This window comes from Lycorma delicatula, chromosome 7 (genome assembly GCF_047948215.1).
Source record: "Lycorma delicatula isolate Av1 chromosome 7, ASM4794821v1, whole genome shotgun sequence".
Taxonomy (NCBI): domain Eukaryota; kingdom Metazoa; phylum Arthropoda; class Insecta; order Hemiptera; family Fulgoridae; genus Lycorma; species Lycorma delicatula.
Genome location: NC_134461.1, coordinates 54860775 through 54882535, shown reverse-complemented (window position 1 = coordinate 54882535; position 21761 = coordinate 54860775). Strand labels below are relative to the sequence as shown.

The window sequence follows — 21761 nt, the reverse complement described above, 5'->3', positions numbered from 1 at the left end:
ATACTAGCATGCTAGCCGATTACTGTTGGACATTAATTCGGGATGTGCCTGAGGCTATTTATAAAATAAAAGCATCAGCGAAATCATTCTAACACAGGTATGGCCGTGCAAAATGATAGATTTACAAATTTTAACTATATTTTCCCTTAATTTTTTTTAAAGCGTAATTTATTTAAAACTAAGGGTGCTACAAAAATTGTATTTACAGATCTGTAATGTACGCAAAAAATCAATTTAAGAAATGGTATCTCACTTAAAGAAACATAAAACATTTTTTTTTTGTCTACCAGTATAATTTATCTAGGTGGTCTGTGCAAAAAGTATTAAAAAATCATACATACTACCCATATAACATTCAATTAGTGCAACACCATACTGAAGATGATTTTGATAGGAGAGTTGACCCGCCGCCAAAAAAATCAAAAAGTGAAACTTTGAAGTAGTCCTTCAGTACAAGGAAGAATGCAACAAACCGCATCCAATCATCTCAGTTATATAAAAAAAAAAAACCTTGAGGGGGTGTAAGTTACTACTTCAGCCAACCGGTATATATAAAATTATTTTTTAAAAATTAGGTACATATTCTTTCTAAAAGTAAAGAAAGAAATTTGTAGAAGGATATAAAATCATTCCTTGTTATAATTTTATTTTAACTAAGATGTTACATCTTTAAATTCTCCTTAAAAGTTAGCCTTATTGAAAATAGTGCTGCTCACCGTTAAAATCATAAGGTCATTATCATTTATAAAATTTATTTACAAAACTCGGCGTTTAAAATTTACTTCTGATCGAGTTACACAATATCAAGCGATTGATAAAACAATTATTTCATTCAAAGTTTCAATTTTTATTCCCCCCTAAAAAGTATATATATATATATATATATATATATATATATAGCGATTTAAGAAACATTATTGTTTGGTTAAAATTACTAAATATAAAATAATAAAATTACTTGTTAATGGTAACAAATATTCTACGACACACCAAACATTCTATAATTTTATAAAAAAAAAAACATTTTTAAATAAATATTTAGATTTAAAATTTTCAGGATGGAGGTCATATCCATCAATATAGAAAAATGATAGCATTTGCATTCTACTTATCTCTAGTTATTATACGCAAAAATAACAATAACTTCTGTTATAATAATTGTCTATTCTTTATGAAATGTATCGAATAGCATTAAAACAATTATGTATTTAAAAAAATTGGTTATTTTTCTAAGAAATGTTCTGTTTGTTTTTATTAACGGTTGTAGAAAATAAAATAACATGTATCAAATTGCGTGTGAACTCTTATTCATGCAGATTTTTATTTAACTTATAATAACGTTAAATTTATTTTTTGAGGTTGTAAAAAAAAATACTAATACGCTGTTATATAATACGGGTTTATATATAAAATTTAGACAAGCTGGCTGAAAATACCCCTCATTTGAACCGAGATTAAAATGCAGTATAATCCTTATTTCGGTAATAAAAATGAAAATTTACCTATTACATATTTAATTAATTATTTCTGAGTTTGAAAAATATAACATAAAAAGAATTCAAATTTAACATGTGTAAAGTAAAAATAAAAACAATTAGATGTAAACTATTTTATATTTTTTAACAGCTAAAAAAACAGGCAAATAATATTTTCATAAAATTCAAACCCGTTTGCCGTATACTTTTGCAGCTAATCGAATTATTTTTCATACATCTTTTTTTAAATTTAATAATTAAGTTTTAATTTTTTGTTCTAATACATCACATAATATTTCATGATTTTATTTGATTAAATCTTTCTTTCCTTATATATAAAACAAAGTAGAAATACATACACACATACATACAGAATTTTTAAGCCAAAATTTTTAATATTTTGAAATAGGTAATTTCAGAACTAAAAGCTATAAAAATCCTGGTGGAAGGTAATAGTTTTTTCCTATAAGCAGTATTTTTCCTGTTTTAAACAGCCTTTTTTAGGTAGATTTCCTAAAAAGTTACCTATTGTAATGGGTAACATGATTCGACTTCCGGAAAATTTCAACATATCTTTGCGTTTCACATTCTCCCAGCCTCTAAAACTACCGTCAGCTCAAAAGTTTATATATAAATTTATATATATATGTATGTATTTCTTTATATATACATTTATATATATATAAATACAGTATATGTATGTATTTCACTTTATTGTGGACACGATAACTGCCGTAATTTTGCGCCAATCACTTTCAAATTGTTCTTAAAGTAACTCGTCCGAAAATCTCCGTCGAGTTCGTTAACGGCCAAAATCGGATCTTGAGGGGCTTTTTCGAAAAAAACCAAAATATCCTATTATTTTCTTATTAAGTAAAACATCGAATTTGTTTAAAGTTCCTACTATTCTTTGGATAAGGGCCCTCTTATCTAGGTAAATTTTTTTATAACACCAACCATTGGTGTAACCTAGGGGGTTAAAAATATTTCGTAATCATACCTCCATTAGTAGGCACAGAATCGAATCGGTTTATAGTCGTTAGTCGTCTAAACATTACCTAAAACGTTTTGTCTGAAACAATTTTTGATATGACCAGCCTTTATGGCAAGGAATGACCAAAATGTTGTCAGGATTGTAAGAAGATTTGTCTTGTCGTATGCTAAACATACGAAACTTTTTTTCAAATTTTTTCACATACAACCATTGTCGTATTGAGTAAATTTGGAGTTTTTCTTAACTTTAAGCTGGAAATATTATTTATCTCCTACTTAGCACCGGTGAAATCTACCTCCGCCTTCCGGCGTGCCGAAAGGGAATTTTTTTGAGTTTAATCTTTAATTTTTTTAAATATTTACTCAAAGACATTATAATCCCTATCTCGATAATTTTCGAAGAGATCTTTCTATGCAGATCAGACTCAGAACGTAATTTACAATAAAATTTCAATAATATATTTTTGTTTCAATACATAATTAATAATTAAATTTAATTGTCATTTTCAAGGACATATTTATAAGATTTGTTTCATTCATCACAACCTCGTTTTTCCACTTCATATCACCCACTAATTTTACACGAAGAAATCAGTTATTTTTATAAAGGTTAACCCTTCAATTTCTAAGCTCATATTTCATTGAGTAAATAAATTTATCGTTTATTATCTGATAATTTCTTTTTATTTTCTGAACATTTATAATTTGATTTTTCCATTTACTTAAAAACTTTATTAAAAATCTTTAGACAGATATATTTTATGGAAGTAAATGGTTTAAAATACGTTAAAATATATTAATCATAATTATAAGTAATTATTATTTATATGCTTTCTCTTTTAAAAAAAAAAATATAAGCCTGAATATGGTTATTAAATAATAGAAGAGTGTTTTATCTTACAATAAATACCAAGGTTGATCAGGAGCCTTCAGAATAAAATACAATGATGATATCAATAAATAATATCTTATTACAATATATTAGCAAAGGCCAAACACTAGCATTCATATATACGATAAAATTTCAAAAGAAAGAGAGGAAAATTATTTGAATGAAAATTAGATGAAAGAAGAAAGAAAAATAGATGAATGTGGTGGTGATACATACAATTCTTCTTTCTTTTGAACATATCATTAAATCTTCTGATCAATTTATTTAGTTTTTCATCAATAATATTTCATTACAAGGCCTAGATTTTTCGATTTATTTTCTTTGTTGTTTGTTTAATTATTCTTTTTAATAAGTATGGTTTTTTGATCTTTAACCTTTTCATTAGGAATATGAGTTGGCAGCAGCATATATTATGCTGCAGCATAATGTACTGTGACATATTAATGCTCCTCAGCTAGGCAAGATTTCTTTTATCGAATAAATTCTGTTTTTAAACTTCTGCACTTGTTACTTTATTGGTGAAGAATTTTAGTTATATTTAATAAACATACATCTATATATATAAGAATGAATGTTTGTTTGTTTGTCTCGTATGCGTTCCTACACCATTCATCTGATTGCGATGAAACTTTGGTGAGAATTAGTTTGGACCCGCTAGTTGGCGCTGGGTCAAGATATTTTGAAAAATTGTATTTACGATCCCATTTGGCTCATATTCAGAATATTTGTTACTTACATGGAAAGAAATACCTCTGCAAAAAATGGACCTGCTAGGTGGCGCTAGGGTTGAGATATTTAGAAAAATTATATTTATGGACCGATTTCGCTCATATTCGTTACGTGAAAAGAAATCTTTTTGCAAAAACTATACCCGCCAGGTGGCCGCTAGAAAATATTTACGAAACAAATATACAGACTTTCTTCTTTTACATATATAAAAGGCAATGTTCGCATGTGCGTCCGCTATAGACTAAAAAACTACTAGACCGATTTACGCGTGGGTTTTTGTAAAATGATCCGCATTGTCTGGAGAAGCTTTAAAACTATTGAAATACTCGATCTGACCAGTAAAATGAAAGTTAGGGGTATTTTGAAGCGACTACTTTGTTTAGAAAGTAGTTTGAATTAAATTCGATAACCAGTGCTGTTTTGACAATTGGATTTATTTACATTTTGACTTTATAAAGTGAAAGGTTAAATTTTGTAAAGTTCTGTAATGTTCAGTTTTTTAATATTTTATCAAACTTTCAATTGGATTCATTTAATATATATATATATATATATTCAAATCTAGCAATAGCGAGGTATTGCCGGGTTTGCTAGTTTCAAATAAAATTAAAATCTTTTTTTTATAATTTAATTTATTTTACATTACTTGCAGTTTGAAAATAATTTTGTTGATTTCTATCGGATTTTTTTTTTATGACCTTAAATAATAGGTTTAAAGAGGTTCCCTAATATTACGAGACGTACGTTGTGATTCTTGCATCATCATCTCACTATAACAATAATAATTTATTTACATACTTGTAATTAATTATGTTTTTTGATCCTGTGGAACAGTCTTGTAGAATACAGAATGAAAGACGGTAGACAAAAATTCGAAAAAAAAAATATTTGTAACTTTACGTAACAGCACTATAAGGGAAAATCTTATAAACCTAATTATGTATATGTATACATACGTATACACGAATACATTAAAATTTTGATGTCATCTTAATTTTAGCTAACTATAATCTTATTCTTTAATCTTATTAAATTAATTTATAAAATGAAGACATGTAATATATTTAAGAAAATTAAAATACTATCAGTAATATAAAAAAAAAGTAGTAACAATAAATTTCTTTAAATCTTATAATCTTATAAAGAAATTTTAATAATCAAATAAATAAGTACCAAAAATTAATAAATTTAAAAAAAACAATTTTAATTGTTTATTATCAATTATAATAATTATAATTAATATATTATAATAAACAATTAAGAAAATTAAAAATACTAGATATCAGTTATAAAAAAGCAGTAGCAATAAATTTCTTTAAATGTTATAATGTTATAATATAAAATAAACAAGTACCTAAAATTAATAAATTTAAAAAAAAAACAATTTTAATTGTTTATAAACAATAATAATAAATACATTATTATAATAATATAATTTTTAAAAAGTTAACTGAAGAATAACAATTTTTCTTATCAAAATTCAAGTCAAAAACAAAAAGTATTTATACCTTTTTTTTTATTTTTATATAGATCAAATCATGATCGTATTATAGAACAAATCTATATTTATATATATAAAAAATGTCATAGCTAAATCATAATCAGCGCCCAACGAAAGGTACTGAAAATAAATTAATAGAAATTCGTATACACGTTCTTCTTACGGTGTAAGTGCACACTAAAAAAGGAATTTCTTTTTAAATTCCTAGTTTAAAGGGTTAAAATGGATTTTTTAATTTTTTTTAAACCTGACATTTTTTTTAATTTCTCTATTTTTTTTTTTTTTTTTTTGAAAGGGGTGAAGATAAAACGTTTTAAACAATGATTGCAAATTTTTAACTATATTAAACGAGATATTCGGTAGATTTAGGGTTGCAAATACTCATCTGAAAAATATTTAAAAATTATTTTCCGGTTTTTTAATTTCAATTTTGTAAGGGGTGAGACGGTGTATGACGCGCTTGGCTTAACCAATGCAACCACTGCTACTGTTATTGTATGTTCGATACGACTGGCTGCGCCTACATCTACGGTTACTTGACTAAGAAACATAAAATAAAAAAAATTGACCGGGACGGGAAATGCAAGTAACCATATATTTGATGGGATACTAGGATATATATATATTTTTTACTAGGATATATATTTTTTATAGTTATCTATTTATACTAATTTTTCAATAAATACTGGTAATGACTGTTTAACAGTTGAAATGCACATCTGAATTTTTATTTAATTTTTTTTAGTATTCTTTGTAAATTATTTATCAATATTTCTCTTTTATATTTTTCATTAACAATAATTAAGATTAAAAAGATAATTTTAGTTAAATTTAGATTAAATTATTATAAGAAATGTTTACTAAATTTTTAATTTAAAAATTCTAAAATTTAATTTTCAACATTTAAAAAATTTGAAATGGAATTTTCTGGATTAAGCATACAATTCTTTGTTTATGACCTACGAGTGACAATGAGTATAATTTATTAAAAGAATAAAAAATTATTTTAACTGAAAAATCTGGCTTTTATGGGATAGAAAAATTTGTCATCAGAAATTGTACGATTACTTTTTTTTCTGACTTCCATAATAATAATTTTATTTACTCTTTTGTTAGAACTGTTCACGTAACTCACCAAATGTCCACTGTAATGTAAAATTTAGTAAATGAACTTTTTTTTTGATTAGCCCAATTTCAAATGAATATTTTTTGATTTTGACTTTTCCTGATATTTTTAATCATTAAAATATTATAATTTTTTTAGGATTTCACTAGAATATAAAAACCAGGACTTTCACATTACACAGTTTAATATTCCGGCCTAAAATGAACTAATTATTTTTCCGTTCTAGCTTTAAATAAATTATTTGTCTAAATATCTTCCAGTTAAAAATTAAGTGTCATTTTATTTTGTAAATCAAATATTTTATTAAGAATTAAATGAATTTATTAAATTAAATGAATCTAAATATTTTGTATCCTTGCTTGATGAATTTATTTAAATACAAATACATGGACATGAGTTTATATACTCGGACATTTTTCAGTTAACTTCATCAAATTCATTACATTTTTTTATTGATTTATTTATTTTATTATTTTCGTACACTAGCATCATTATTATTTCCTATGATTATTATTTATATCAAATAATAAATTTACTTACAAAGTAACATACCATAAAATATTAAAAGCGAAATTAAGGTAATATTACCCACGTTACTTTACGGAATGATATACAGTGCAGTTATGATAGTTAAAAAAAGGTTCTTCGTTTATTATAAATTCTAAATGTACAGGGCAATTATGATATTTAAATAAAAAAAGGAAACAAGATAAATTCTTTATTTTTTATCGTAAAAAGGATACTACGTTTTATTTTTATGCCTACAGAGTTTGTAACTCACCCACTTCATTCCCAGATAACTTCCCGATATCGAATATTCTTCCGATAACAATTGATAAAGAGAACAAAGAGAAAAGTTATAAAAAATATTATTTTTTAAGCTCTATCTTTTCCTATTACTTTGAAGTTTAATAGTTAGTTAGTTTTATTACAACTGTAAAAAAAATCGAGGATAGTAAAATTGATGTAAAAAAAAAAATAATTAAATGGTATAATTTAATTATATTCCTCTATCATATTTATTTTAAATTGCTTTAATTTATTTTAACATATAATTATTAATATTTCTTCCAGGAACTGAAGAAAAAGTCAATGAAAATTAGCCTTTATAGTTGAATACATTTTAATATTAATAAAATTTTACACCCTCTATAAAACGCACAAATAATATTCTAAAAATAATCACACCATTAACTGCATTATAATTAATATAATATTCTCATTATCTTGGCCGAATTTAGAGGTGATTTATATATATCAATGTTTAACCAATTATTTTCCAATTTCCATATAATTGCTACTTAGGTTAGAGAAGATTATTTTTAAAAATCAATAAAGTGATAGATTTCTTTTATATGCTGGTTAACAAAACATAGTAATTAAATGTAATGTTTTACTTTTTTAATAAACATGTCAAAAATTTTGTAGGGTCAAAAATTTTTAAATAATGACACTGGGTTTAATAAGGCAAAAATTTAGAATTGTTTTGCTCATTTAACTAAAGGTCAGCGTTTAACACAATGAGTCAAGGTAAAAATAATTATAAAGGTTAATTTCCTTTTGTTTTCTTTTAATTTTTTTAAAGAAAAATAAAATTTTATTTTAATTATAAATTTTTAGAATAAATGAGATTTAATGGGTTAAATTATTATAAATGCTACTGAAAAATTAATTAAGATCATCCTTGATTTTTCGCTTTGTTACAAAAATTCAAAATCATCGGCAATGTTACAGCGCAACTAATATAGATTAATATACGAGTATATAAGTAAAAACTGTATTTTACAATTAAAATCTTTATATATTTTTAATAAAATTATGTTAATTTTTTTTTATAAATGAAAAATTATGAAAAAAAAATTATTTTTAAATATTTATTTTTTACGTGTATAAAATACAAAAATTATTTTTTTTATTATTATTATTTTTTCAATTCTTAGTTTTTAAGGAAGCTGTAGATAGTGTTTAAATTATCCCCGTTTGTCATAGTGACTTATTTTGTCACTTTCTTTTGTCGATTTATTCTTAAAATAAATAATTTTTTTTATTACAAAACTTAATATATTACATTTCAGAGATCAGAAAAAAAACTTGAAATTTGCACAGCACCTTATACTACAAAATTGAACGAAATTCTAATATGACCACCGAATTCGTTGAACGGTTATATTTCTTGTTTTTATATATATATTTTATTATGTTCTATATTTTATATATAATTCATCAACCATATTCCAAAATTAAAATTAGGTAACACTATAAAAAAATTGAATTGGCTGTTTATTACACTATTTGTTTTTGGCATTCTCAAGTAGTTTAGTAGAATAATAACAAGTATACCCATTAATGAAAAGCCGTACCATTCGAGTGACGGCAGAAAACCGTAGAAATATTAGATATAAAAGTAAATTCTTGTAATTGTACTTACGCTCGACGTCTGTTCAACGGAGTTTTCTAGAATAATAAGCTTTCTTTATCAGGCTTATTAAGGAAAGTGAGCAATAAAGTAGTTTCCCGCTGCCCTTTTTGCACCGAGCAGAATATACTGTTGCATATCAGCATGAAAACCAAACAATATCTTGGTGGTACTTTTTAACTCTCTAAGTAATTCTTCTTTATTCACCAAAGACTAGTAGTATGTGGAGCATTTAGAAGAAACAACTGCGACCGGAATATCTTGTATATTAAAAGCGTCTTAGGTTTGATAGAAACTATGATGAAATTATTCTGCAGATTTTAGGAATTAATAAAAAATAAACAAAACAATGTAGCACGCGTTGATTTTTTCAAACATTGGATACTAGGGTTACTGATGATTTTTAATGAACAGGCCGACACGATGTAGACACGTGATCGTCTTTTGAACAATGGTTACTGTGCAGGAGAAAGCAATGTGCGTACTATGGTTTCGTGAAAGCGGATCTGTTATTACTGTTCGTAGACGTTCTCATTTAGAGTGCGGCCGTGATCCTCCTAATAAATATTCTATTAAATTTTGGGATTTTCAGTTTAAGATTTCAGAAAGTGTGGTACACAAAAAAGTGCTGAAAGAACTTTCATCTCCGTGGAAGTTGTGAGTCGAATAAAAGAAACTTTTCATAGAAGCCCGAGTAAATAGACTCTTCATGCAAGTTTAGAACCGGGAATACCTCAATCGAGTTTTGAAGTTATACACAGAGCCTAAAACTTCATGAACACGAAATTCAGTCTGGACATGCAATGGAAGATGACTATAAAGTACGCCGTTACAATTTTGCCGTGATGAAATGAACGAAGATAAAATGGACTTATCTTGAAGAAGAATTTGTCTCGTTAAAATGGACGAAGATAATACTTTTTTATAAAAAGTAATCTTCTCTGACGAAGGTAACTTTCATATTTTTCATCACATCCACCGTCAATAATTATCGGATTTGGGAAAGCAAGAACCTTCACATCGTTCGACAAACACAACATGACAGCACGAAAATTAAAACTGGGTGTGCGTTGACTGCTTATGAGGTGATCCGACCATACTTCTTCGCCGAGAAAACTATTACTATTGCTAATTATCAATATATGTTACAGGAGTATAAAGTACCTCAAATTGAACATCGGCAACCCAATGCTTATTTCCAACAAGGAAGCGCACACCACGCTGGGGTAAACATTTTAGGGACTACTACACGAACAATTTCCTCGACCGTGACGGATCAATTCGCTTGTCAGCAGGTGATTAGCGAATCTTTCTTTAGAGGTTTCCTTTTTCCTGTTTAGCCTCCGGGAATTACCGTCAGATATTACTTTAGAGGACCAATGAGGATGATATGTACGAGTGTAAGTGAAGTGTAGGGTCTTGTACAGTCTCAGGTGGACCATTTTTGAGATGTGTGGTTAATTGAAACGCAACCATCAAAGAACACCGGTATCCACGATCTAATATTCAAATCCGTATAAAAATTCCTTTCTAATCCGTAATGCCTTTACTAGGACTTGAACGCTGGAACTCTCGACTTCTAAATCAGCTGATTTGCGAAAACGCGTTCATCACTAGACCAATCCGGTTAGTTTTCTTTGGAGGTTTTTCAAAGACAGGGTGTATGCAATGAAGGTTTTAAACATCAGTAAACTAAAAATAAGAATCCAAGATGTACTTTATGAACTTTAAATATTCTTCATAATGTGTGGCGTAAAATTGAATAGTCTAGAAATTTTACGCGCCACAAAAGCTGTTCATGTCGAACTTATTTGAAGTTAATAATTGTTGTAGAAAAAACTTTTTGAAATGCCCTTTTCAGCAATAAAATACACATACAACTACACTGTTTTCTTAGTCTTTATTAACACCTAAAATGCGGTAAATAATTTTGATCACTTTGTGTTACGGATACAAATTAACAGTTTTGTAATAGCTTATTTTTATTTAAAACACATTAATTTTTTTTGTTTTATTTTTGCAGCTTTGTGTCGGTTCAAGTAGTCAACGAAACAGTAAGGATAGCATAAATCTCAAGAAATGTTCAGATCCGATCGGAAGTGATCCGTTTGATTGCTGCTGCGGTCCCTATTTTCCTACATTTCCTTGCTTTCCATTATGCGATCCGCGACTTCCGTTACGCAACTCAGGTCCTCCGTTATGCGTCCCATGCTCTCCTATATATAATCCATGTCCTTCACAATGTTCTTCGTTATGCTCTCCTTCATGTTATCCACCATGTCCTCCATTATTGATCCCATCTTCACCATTATGCAATTCATGTCCTTCTCCACCATGTTCACAATTATGCATCCCACCTCCTACATTATGCAACCCATGTACTCCTCCACCCTGTCCACAATTATGCGTACCGTGTCCTCCCACTTGTTCTTCATTGTGCAACCCGTGTGCTCAATTAAGTAATCCAAGTGCTTCATTACCCAACCAATGCCTTTCAATTTATCCACCACTGTTTCCATTTCCTCCACTAAATACTCCGTGTTCTCCATTATCTAACCCATGTACTCCTCCTCCACAATTATATATCCCATACCCTCCTAAAACTTGCTTCCAGCCATCCGTTTTAGTACCCATTTGTGCACCTTTATGTCCAGTTTCAAGTTCAGCGGTATAAGTGGAATACTTTTGTTCTTTAAAAGATAACCAATTATTTGATTTAAAATGTATATGAAATAATTGCTTATTACACTCTTTTTGTAGATTAATATTGTATTGTTGTATGTTTTTTATTATTCATTTTTTATTTATCTTTTGTTTTTTGGGGGTTAATCCTTGGTAATTTAATTTTAATATGTATAATTTTTATTTCTTGTTCAATTTTTTTTACTTTTGAAAAATAAACAAATAAAAAATGAAAGAAATGGTTTTAATCTTTATTATATAATTCCGCTTAACTGATATAAAAAATTATTTGTCAATTTTGAATACAGTAATTTATCTTATTATTTTTATTTTGTTTTTATATCTTTAGAAAACATATACAAACACACATTCATCTATATTTACATTTAATTATTCATATTTCATGTATAATTAAAATAACATAATTTCTTAATTAGCGGTATCCAAGGAAATGATGTCATCAGAATAATTTTTTAACATCTTTTTCACAGCTGAAGATGAATATGGTGTTTATCGGTTTTGTTTATAGGTTTATTTCAATCTCTATTGACAAATAATCTATAAACCATGTATTAATACGATAAATTTTAACACTTGATTATAATTTATTTATAAATTTTAACCGAAAGAAGATTCTATACTAAATTGCTATTCTTGCCTTAGCTTTACTTAGAGTATAGTAAGTTATGCTGTATACTTAAATGATAAATACGTACAATTTTAAGATTTACTTGATTTTTCTAAAGACATGTGACTTAACAAACTTTTAAAAGGGAATAGGAAAGTGAAATAAAGAAAAAAAATTTTAATTGTTTGATTACGGAAATCTTTTAGCAATTTTAAAAAGTAACGGAATGTCATAATTCGACTTGTTTAAGTGTACGTCTCCCATCTTTTGTAGTTTAAAAAAAAAAATACAGATTTTCATGAATTATAAAAATGAATCATTTTAGTTTATTTTCGAGAAGGTTCTAATAAATGAATCAAGACATTTTTGTTTTAAATAGTTTAAAGCACCGTTTTTTTATAAATATATATAACTACGTTAAACGATTTTTTTAAATAAAATTGAAAAAATGACTTACCTTTAAAAACAAAATCTTTAAGATTGTCGAATTATAGGTGTTCAATTTTAAGTAAAAGCGTTTGTAATCAGTTTTTGAACGTAATTCTGTTTTGTAATTAATAGTTTTTTATTTTTTTTAAAAAACTGTTTTTTTTAATGTTTCTAAAAAATTATGTCTCATTTAAAAAAGTTAAATCCTTTAACATTAAAGTATTTACAAATATATTTTTAATGACATTATTCTATTTGTAAAATCACTAAATAATTTAATAAAAACTTGATTTTTAGTGGCATATATAAAAGTAATTTTTTATTAAAAAAAATACATATATATTTATAGAAATTTTATTAATAATAAAATGACCTAGTTTCTAAGTAACTAATTAAAACAAAACCTTTTCGTACTTTTTATTTATGTTCACATAAATTTTTTTATGTTGACATAAGTGTTATTTTTCTAAAATAAAAACTATACTTTTTTTTTATTTCAAGATTTTTATTATTTGATTTGATTATTAATTTTTTTTAGTTCATGATTTTTTCTTAGTACAGGATTAAATAAATAGAAACTATTCAGTTTAACTCAGCAATTTTTTTTAAAACCACTTGAATTCAAGTGATTAAAAGGCAAAGTTTATCATAAATTAAAAATTCTTCCCTGCCGCATCAAGTAATTTCATTTCTTTTTCTATCGTTGTGTATTAAAAGACAAAATATTTTAATGTTAAGATGAGAGGTTTAATAAAGTAACTCGTTTTTTCTTTTATTAAAAAAAAAGAAAAAAAAAAGTTATATTTAATAATACTAATATTTTATATTCGTGTATATATTTATTTTGCACTTTTTAATTTGATAATAAACATGCTATTATTTTTTAAGGTATTTTAAAAGTTTATTATTTTTTTAATGTAAAATCATTGTAAAGATAATTAGATGGATAGTTACAGTAGTCACAAGAACAACCGCAGCAGTCATAATTAACTGGAATTTTATATGTATCACGTGATTTTGGATAAATGTAATCGTCTTGAAAAATCAATGTTTCAGAAACTGATTTTGGAGGTAAACGAGACATCTTTTCTTTTATTACACCAGTTGGATAATGAGGTTTTTTATAGTGGTAGTACATTAAGCCTGGTTTATCTGTACCAAAATCTGCGCACGGTTTTTTACAACATCCATCGGAATTGCAACTTGAAGCAAACTGAAAGAAAAAGAATGTATATTCTATTATAAACTAATATAATATTGTACAAAATTATAATTTCTAAAAATAGAAAATTCTTAAAAACTTCTTTGTAAGTAATTATGTATAGTAAAAATAATTTAGATTGGCCTGTGGTTACCACAGTGTACGCGGCATGCACGTGAAAAATGTAGTATCTCTGCTACACCATGCGATGATGAATCAAAACGAACTATACTTTGTTGATTCCCTACTGTATATAACCGTGGAATGCTGTTATTATTTGTATATCGTTCTTACACCACGCGGTGAAGAATTATATCTGCATATGTAGTGCTGATTTATCATTGTGTAAATAGTTATGTTAGTATTATTTATCCTGTAAACTTTAATTAATTTTTTATTATAACATGTTTATGTGTGTTGTCTCAACCGCGTACAAGGCGGCATCAGTATTACCGGATACGCCAGTCACAAGGTGTGTATAATTGTACTTCAACGAATTGCGACTCCACGCAGTCCCATCGTAACCGAAAAAAAAAAGGAAAACTGATGACAAGAATAAAGGCTGAATTTGGAACGGACCATACGGAGACTGAGTTACGATTCAAGGAGTGTACCGACGAGAGGAAAACAGGCGAGGCGCGTTTTTTAATTAAGGAGGAAAAAAACAGGGAACTAGCGAAAGAAAAATAAAATCGCCACGGGGTAGAAGCGCGAAACCGTGCAGGGCCAGGGAGGCAACCCTCTTGCTGAGGATGTCTTTGCCTGATCACACGCAAGGGTGATCGGGTAGGGGCATTTCGATGACGCATAGGGGACCCTCGAGGTTTTTGGAGAGGTATGTATGGGGCATACTCGGACCCCAACTAGAGGTAGCGACGGGGAGGGTAGCCCTTCTGGGAGGGGCTACAGAGCATCTAGAAGCGGAGGTCGTGTGGCTTCGATGTACCAGTCAGGATCCCAGTGGGACGGCCAATGGGTGGACAATGCTAAAGGGTGATGGGTAGTCATCACCGCGTCACATCAGGCCAACGTCTTTTAGGCGGTTACCTGTTGCCCTGGTGTGATTAAGAGAGGAGGAAAAAATATTGGCCGGTGGATGTGTATAATCAAAAATTTTAAAACTGTAGTTTTTGCAGACTTTTAATTTAGCACATAAATTTTTACTTTCCTGGCATCATGGTTTTCAAGCTATACTGCAAGAAGGAAAGTATAGTAATCAATCTAAATATGGGGTATGGTTTTTTTCATTTCTCCTCGTTTCGTGACCTCAAAAATTAAAAAGAATAAAGGGGTAAAATTGGTACGTATGTATGTGTGTGTTGGCATGTTTGAAGCTTAATAACGTTTGACTAGAAAAATTTTTTAGATGAAATTAAGCACAGATACTCGTGTATGTGGAGCAATTTGTTTGTAAAAGTTTGAGGTCAATATCTCTAGGGGATGAGTTTTCTGGGGGAAAATTTTTTTTTATAATTTTGTAAACATAACTCCACTTTATATAAAGCTCAGTACATACGTATGTGGTTATCTTAATATTTTAAAAAAAACTTTACCCTCAAATTCTCTTCCTTTCTCCAAAAATCGATAAGAGGTTTTTTATTTACTGCTTATTTTTTAATCATTTTGTTTTTTAATTATCGATTTTAAATTATTTTTTTCATGTATCATTATTTTTCTACTACATAAAAATAAATAATCAATGCCAGGAAAGTATAATAATTTTGTTATAAGCTATTTTCATTTAAACATCGGTTAACAGTAATAGAAAATAACACTGTACGAACGAATGAATGAAATGACAGTATAACATCTCACTTGATTTGATACTTTCATTTTATTTTAAAAATGGTGCTAAGTAGATGACAAGGTATGTCGACAGTTTATAACGGTCACGATCGTGTTATCTAGTATTATTTGATATATTTTATTTTTATTTCCTCTTTTTATGACAGTTTGGTAACTGGCAGTATTATTTTTAGCCTAGATATTTAAAAGAAGTAACCGAATTATTAGAACATATATTTATTAATAGCGTATTATTATTCTAAAAACAAGTTCTCTAATGCAAAACTGGTAGATTACTGCAGTACGTGGCCTAAAAGTTTGCCCCTCGCTCTCTGCTGTGTCTAGTGTTCTAGTTATATTACTGTACTACTAATCTGTTGCGTGTGCATTTTATACATAAATATGTCTTGTTATTAGTAATCGGATGACGTCATCTAGTTAGATAATACACACAACCCTGCTCTAAATTTTATTTATTGATTATAATTCCGTTAGATTGAATCGGTTTTTTTGTTTGAACATAACAAAAATTGTAATGTTTAACGGTAATTTAATAAGTTAGATTTATTCGTAGCTCATTGTTTGAATAACTTCAAAAAAAAGTATTCCAAAAAAGTAGAACTAGTTTAAACAAGTAATACCTGAAAACCAAAATTAATTACAGTTTTAAAAAATCCGTTTCGGCACGCCGGAAGGCGGAGGTAGATGTCACCTTTGGTAAGTAGGGAATAAAAAAGATTTCCACCTTAAAGTTAAGAAAAATTTCAAATTTACTCAATACGACAATGGTTGCATGCGAAAAAAGTTTCACATGTTTAGTATACGACAAGCCCCATCTTCTTACAATTCCAGCAAAGTTTTGGTCATCCCTTGCCTTGGGTTGATCATATCAAAAATTATTTTCGACAAATGTTTAGGTAATGTTTAGAGGACTAAAAATCACTTGAAACCGATTCGATACTGTTCCTATTAAGGGAGGTATGTTTTTTTTGTCTTCGAAACCCCACTTTTTCCATACCGTGAGCCAATGGTTGGCGATATCAAAAAACTTTACCTACACAAGTTTTAGACTCTTATCCAAAGAATAGTAGGAACTTCAAACGAATTCGATATTTTACTTAATAAGAAAGTTATAGAGATATTATTTTTTTCGAAAACGATCCCCCATTTCTACCTCCATGGTCCGATTTTTCCCATTAACGAACTCGACCGATATTTCGGGTCATTATTTTTCATGTATAAATTTGAAAGTGATTGGGCAAAATTACGGCAGCTATCGTGTCCACAAGAAAGTGAAACGTGTATATATATGTATACATACTTTTGAACTGTCGGTGGTTTTGGAGTCAGGGGTATGTGAAACGCTAAGATATGTTGAAATTTTCTGGAAGTCGAATTATGGTACCTTGTACAATAGGTAGCTTTCTTACGAAATCTACCTAATTTTCAAAGACAAGATTTTGGGCAATGAATTTAATTTTTATGTATTACAAAATCTTTTTAAAAATATGCATTACGTTTTGTTTACTTTTATTCTTATACCCAAACAGAAAAATTATGTGTATGATGTTACAAATGATTTTTGACATTACGATTTATGCTGAATGTAACTGCTTCAATTTTTATCAAATAAAAAATAATGAATTTATGTTACTTGCAAGCGGCACTAGCTACAAGATATTTGAAAAAATAAAATTGTGGTTATCGACATCATTTTGTCTAAAATAAAAATTAAAATATTAACATTTAATCAAGAAAAATAAAAGCATTGAAAAAGTAAATTTCAAATACATACCACAGGATTCCGTAACATTATTATGAATTAAAATTTCTTTTATTTTAATATTTAATAAATTATAATTATATTGAAACAGTAGAAAATATATATAATACAATTCATTTAAAAATTTATTATACATACGGGATATTATTTAAGTATTACAGTAAAAATAGTGAATCGTATATTTTTTACAATAATATACGAAATCTATTTAATAATTAAAATAATTAAAGTTAAAATACTAAAATAAAAATAAAGCTAAATAAACAAAGAAATACGTAATGGATGGCCAAAAAAAGATTGAATTAAACAAATTTTTTATTAAGAAAACTAAAAACACTTTTAAAGAACAATAAAATATTAAAAAACACAAACGAGAAGCTAAAAAGAAGATAAAGATACATCTTTTCCTTTTTTAGTATGGGTGAACAACCAATGACGATATTATCTGCTGAAAAACAAAGAAAAAGTTAAATAATTATGTTAATAGTTTTAAAATATAAAAATATATAATCAACTAGTACGTGTAATATATAAAGCTAAAAACTGTATATTTTTATAAACATATACTAGCATTCCCGTCGCAGTCAGGGGATATTTAGCCGGTCATCGCTTGCTTTGGTCGTAGTTCCCGTCTAGCTAGAGTGTTCTGCCCCTTGAACCCCGTTGTGTTCGTTAGACTCATACTTGTAAGAATAATAATGATAAATAAAAATTAAAACCTGTTCAATTTATAAAAAAATATCAGTGTACTGTAATTTCTTCAAAGCCAGAATTTGGTCAGTATAGGAATCGAAATTTTGAATGATCTAAGAATTTGGGTTTCGTAACAGTCGGCCTCCATCTTAAAAATATTAGTTATAACTGGTTTCCTGTAATTCGTACGAGTAAAAATATTTTTTCCCAGTTCTTAGCATTATCCAAAAAACACCAGTAGAAGGTACTTAGTTTATCTTTTTTTTTTTTTTTTTAATTACTTTTAATTTATGTTTTTACTCAAGTAACCGGAAGCAGGTGTAACCAATCGCGTCGCACATACAGTAACAGTTTTTGTGTTGGTTTAGCCGCCACGCTGTAAACCGTCGCACTCCTTAAAAAAAACGAAATGAAAAAAAATCCCGAAAATGGTATTTAGATATTTATCTGAAGCGTATTTGCAACACCTAATCTAGTGAATACCTCGTTTAGTATAACTGGAAATGAGAAAAATTTGCAATCATTATTCTAATTATTTTTTACCTTTCTTCACCTCTTTCAAGATCGAATTTCGAAAAATCTAGAAATCAGTTTTTATATATTTACGTGAAATTACATACATTAAAAATCAAATTGATATCTTCATTTGTTACCGAGAAATTAAAAAAATATATATATTAAATTTTATTGTTTCTCGATTTTAATCATTTAAACTCGGAATTTCAAAAATGCTTTCTTAGTGTGCACTTTCATTGTAAGAACAAGTATACAAATTTTCATCAATTTCTTCATAAACTTCTTCAGTATTTTTAGGTGGGCGTTGATGAATGAGTCAGTCAGTCAGGTCAAGTTGCTTTATTTATAGGTACACATATCGTATGTTTATAAATAACGACGTACAGACGCAAAACAAAGAAACAAAAGAGAAAGGTCTATACAGGGGTCTCAAAAAACGGATATATATATATATATATATATATATATATATATAGTAAATACAAGCAAATGAAAATCATGAACTCTAAAAGTAGATTTATGAAGAAATATTCATAAAAAAAAAATAAGACATAAAAAAAACAAAGAAATACTTAAATAGTACGGCAATAATGTAGATTTACCTAAAAAAGAGTGGAGTTTACTTAGTAAAGAAAATCTCCTGTAAGTTAATACAATATGTGTTATATCTCTGTAAATATTTCAATAGCTTATATCACTTCTAATATTACTACATATCGTTGAATTAGAATTTCAACAGATTGGGCGATAATATTCGAGTTTGAATATTTAAAACATTTAAATCAGCGATTCCCAAACTGTGCATCGCGGCACACCGGGGAGCATGGCCTCTTCATAGGGAAGCTGCGAAATATTGTAAAAGCTTCATAATTAATTGAATCAAGACATTTATTTAGTGTTAATAAGGTAAAATTTAGTGTTAATAAGGTAAAAAAATTATGAAGATGCACGAGTTTATTTATTTTTATCTCTTACTTACGAATAGTCATACTTTTACTTAGGGTAGGGCGCCATGGAAAAATATTAATTGAAAAAGGGCGCTGCGACTCGGAAATGTTTGGGAACCACTGATTTAAATTATCAAGGGTCTCTTTTAAAGTAGATTAAACTAAAAAAAAGAAAAAAAAACTATTTCAGAACAGAGTTTATATCAAATCAACATAAGATTAAGGAGGAATTTTTAATATATAATGTTTCAATTCGAAATTCATGATATCTTTAAATAAATTTTATTACAGAAATAATCATTTCATTATCGTAAATCCTCAATAAATAGTTAAAACTGTAAAATTACGTCTTACCTTTATATATACGATTTGAAATGGTTTTTTAATAATTCATCGTGTAACGAATGAGGTATCTGTATAATGACGATTCATGAATAATATAAATACATATATACAAAACAATTTTCAGAAATCTGATTCGAACATAACGTAAGCAATTTATTTTATTAAAAACTATATAATAATTAAATGTTTAATGTACTAAAATTGTTAATGCATCTGAAAATAATTCTTAACACCACGTAAACAATAACACTAACAATTTATAGAAATCCCATAAAATTCAGCCCCTTATCAATCATGTAAAAAGGAAAGAACTCCAGCCGTATCTTTGATTATTGCAAAGGGTTTCGCGTAGTGTGAATCATTTTAATGTGTATAAAATTGATGAGTTAACAAGATCCAGTGGCAAAACCATGCTTCGTTTACCTCACTATTATTGTGTACACTCAACCCATTGAGTCAATTTGGGGATAAATCAAAAGTTACGTAGCGTCAGAAAATACTGCTTTTAAAATATCTAATGTTAAAAATTTACGCTTAAAAGCCATCGATAACACAGGCCAGAAGAAATGGAAAAACTATATAAAACATGTAACACAGATAATATTGAACCAAATTATTGGGAATTGGATAATATAACAGAAAACAAGATTGAACCTCTTGTTGTGTCTATTAATACTGACGCACTACGGATTTTTCGCAATCAGATGACGAAAACTGAGTTGAATTTATTATCACAGAAATTCAATCTAAGATATTAGTGAAATTTTACTATTTGTAGACAATTGAAAATTTCGTAACTCTTAAAAACTCAAATAAAATGTCAATTTTTAAAAAAATTTAAATATATACAATAATTAAAAATATAATAGCTCGTGTTATAGAATATTAATGTCGCGTAGTTCTTTTATATGCAACAGAATTTATAAGGAATACTTGGGAATCGGCCGCCTGAACATTCGACGCGCAGTTTTTTTACTTCAACTCTAAAAGCTAATTGAATAAGATATAGAAATATTTACAGAAAAAAAAAATAAATAAAAAATATGTTGAAAAATCTTACCTCAAGCATTATTGCGTATGCTACCATTATAGAAAAACCAATAATTAATCTTACTTCCATAAATTTTTATTTTTTTTTATTTTCACTCTTCAATTAAGTGAAGAGTTTTAATTTTTTATAATTTTTTACGAGTAATATATACCTTCAAATTATCTTGTTTTTATCTATTTCCTAAAATCCGTGCGTTTTTCGTAAAAACTGTTATCATTATTCGTTTTTATTGTTGTTTTCTTCGTTTTTTAAAGATGATTCAATATCAATAAAAAAAATAATTTGTATGAAATGATTAATTTATTTTCTTTTTTTTATTCCCATATAGATTAGATAATTCACGTTTTTATTTTAGAAATTCATCAATTGAGAAATAATAATAATAAAAATAATATTTATAATTATTCACGTTTCTTTTATTAAATAATTTTAACAATAAATAAAAATCATTTAGTGTATATCCATATTTTTAAAATTTAATCTATATTAAATTATTTATTAATAACAATAAATTTAAAAATAGTAATTATAATGCATTCAAATCCTAGTAAAGATTAGTTTTTTTTATA

At 27.4% G+C, this 21761-nt stretch overlaps 1 protein-coding gene and 2 long non-coding RNA genes across 3 annotated transcripts in view; 1 reads left to right on the top strand and 2 right to left on the bottom strand.

Annotated features, from left to right (window-relative positions):
• The window catches only part of LOC142327529 (uncharacterized), a 30895-nt gene extending 23575 nt beyond the window's left edge, over positions 1-7320 (bottom strand). Inside the window, exon 1 of the long non-coding RNA XR_012757004.1 lies at positions 7269-7320. This is a non-coding gene — a long non-coding RNA (uncharacterized LOC142327529). The remainder of the gene's footprint in view (positions 1-7268) is intronic.
• The window catches only part of LOC142328184 (uncharacterized), a 54537-nt gene extending 43247 nt beyond the window's left edge, over positions 1-11290 (top strand). The window contains exon 3 of the long non-coding RNA XR_012757214.1: positions 11156-11290. This is a non-coding gene — a long non-coding RNA (uncharacterized LOC142328184). The remainder of the gene's footprint in view (positions 1-11155) is intronic.
• A 2418-nt stretch (positions 11291-13708) lies between these two features.
• LOC142328441 (uncharacterized) lies at positions 13709-21293 on the bottom strand. The gene is made up of 2 exons (XM_075372201.1): positions 21202-21293; positions 13709-14084 (listed from the first exon to the last, which is right to left on the bottom strand). Exons 1-2 carry the CDS (start codon positions 21259-21261, stop codon positions 13776-13778), a joined length of 369 nt encoding a protein of 122 aa, XP_075228316.1. The 5' UTR covers positions 21262-21293; the 3' UTR covers positions 13709-13775.
• Between the last annotated feature and the right edge of the window lie 468 nt (positions 21294-21761).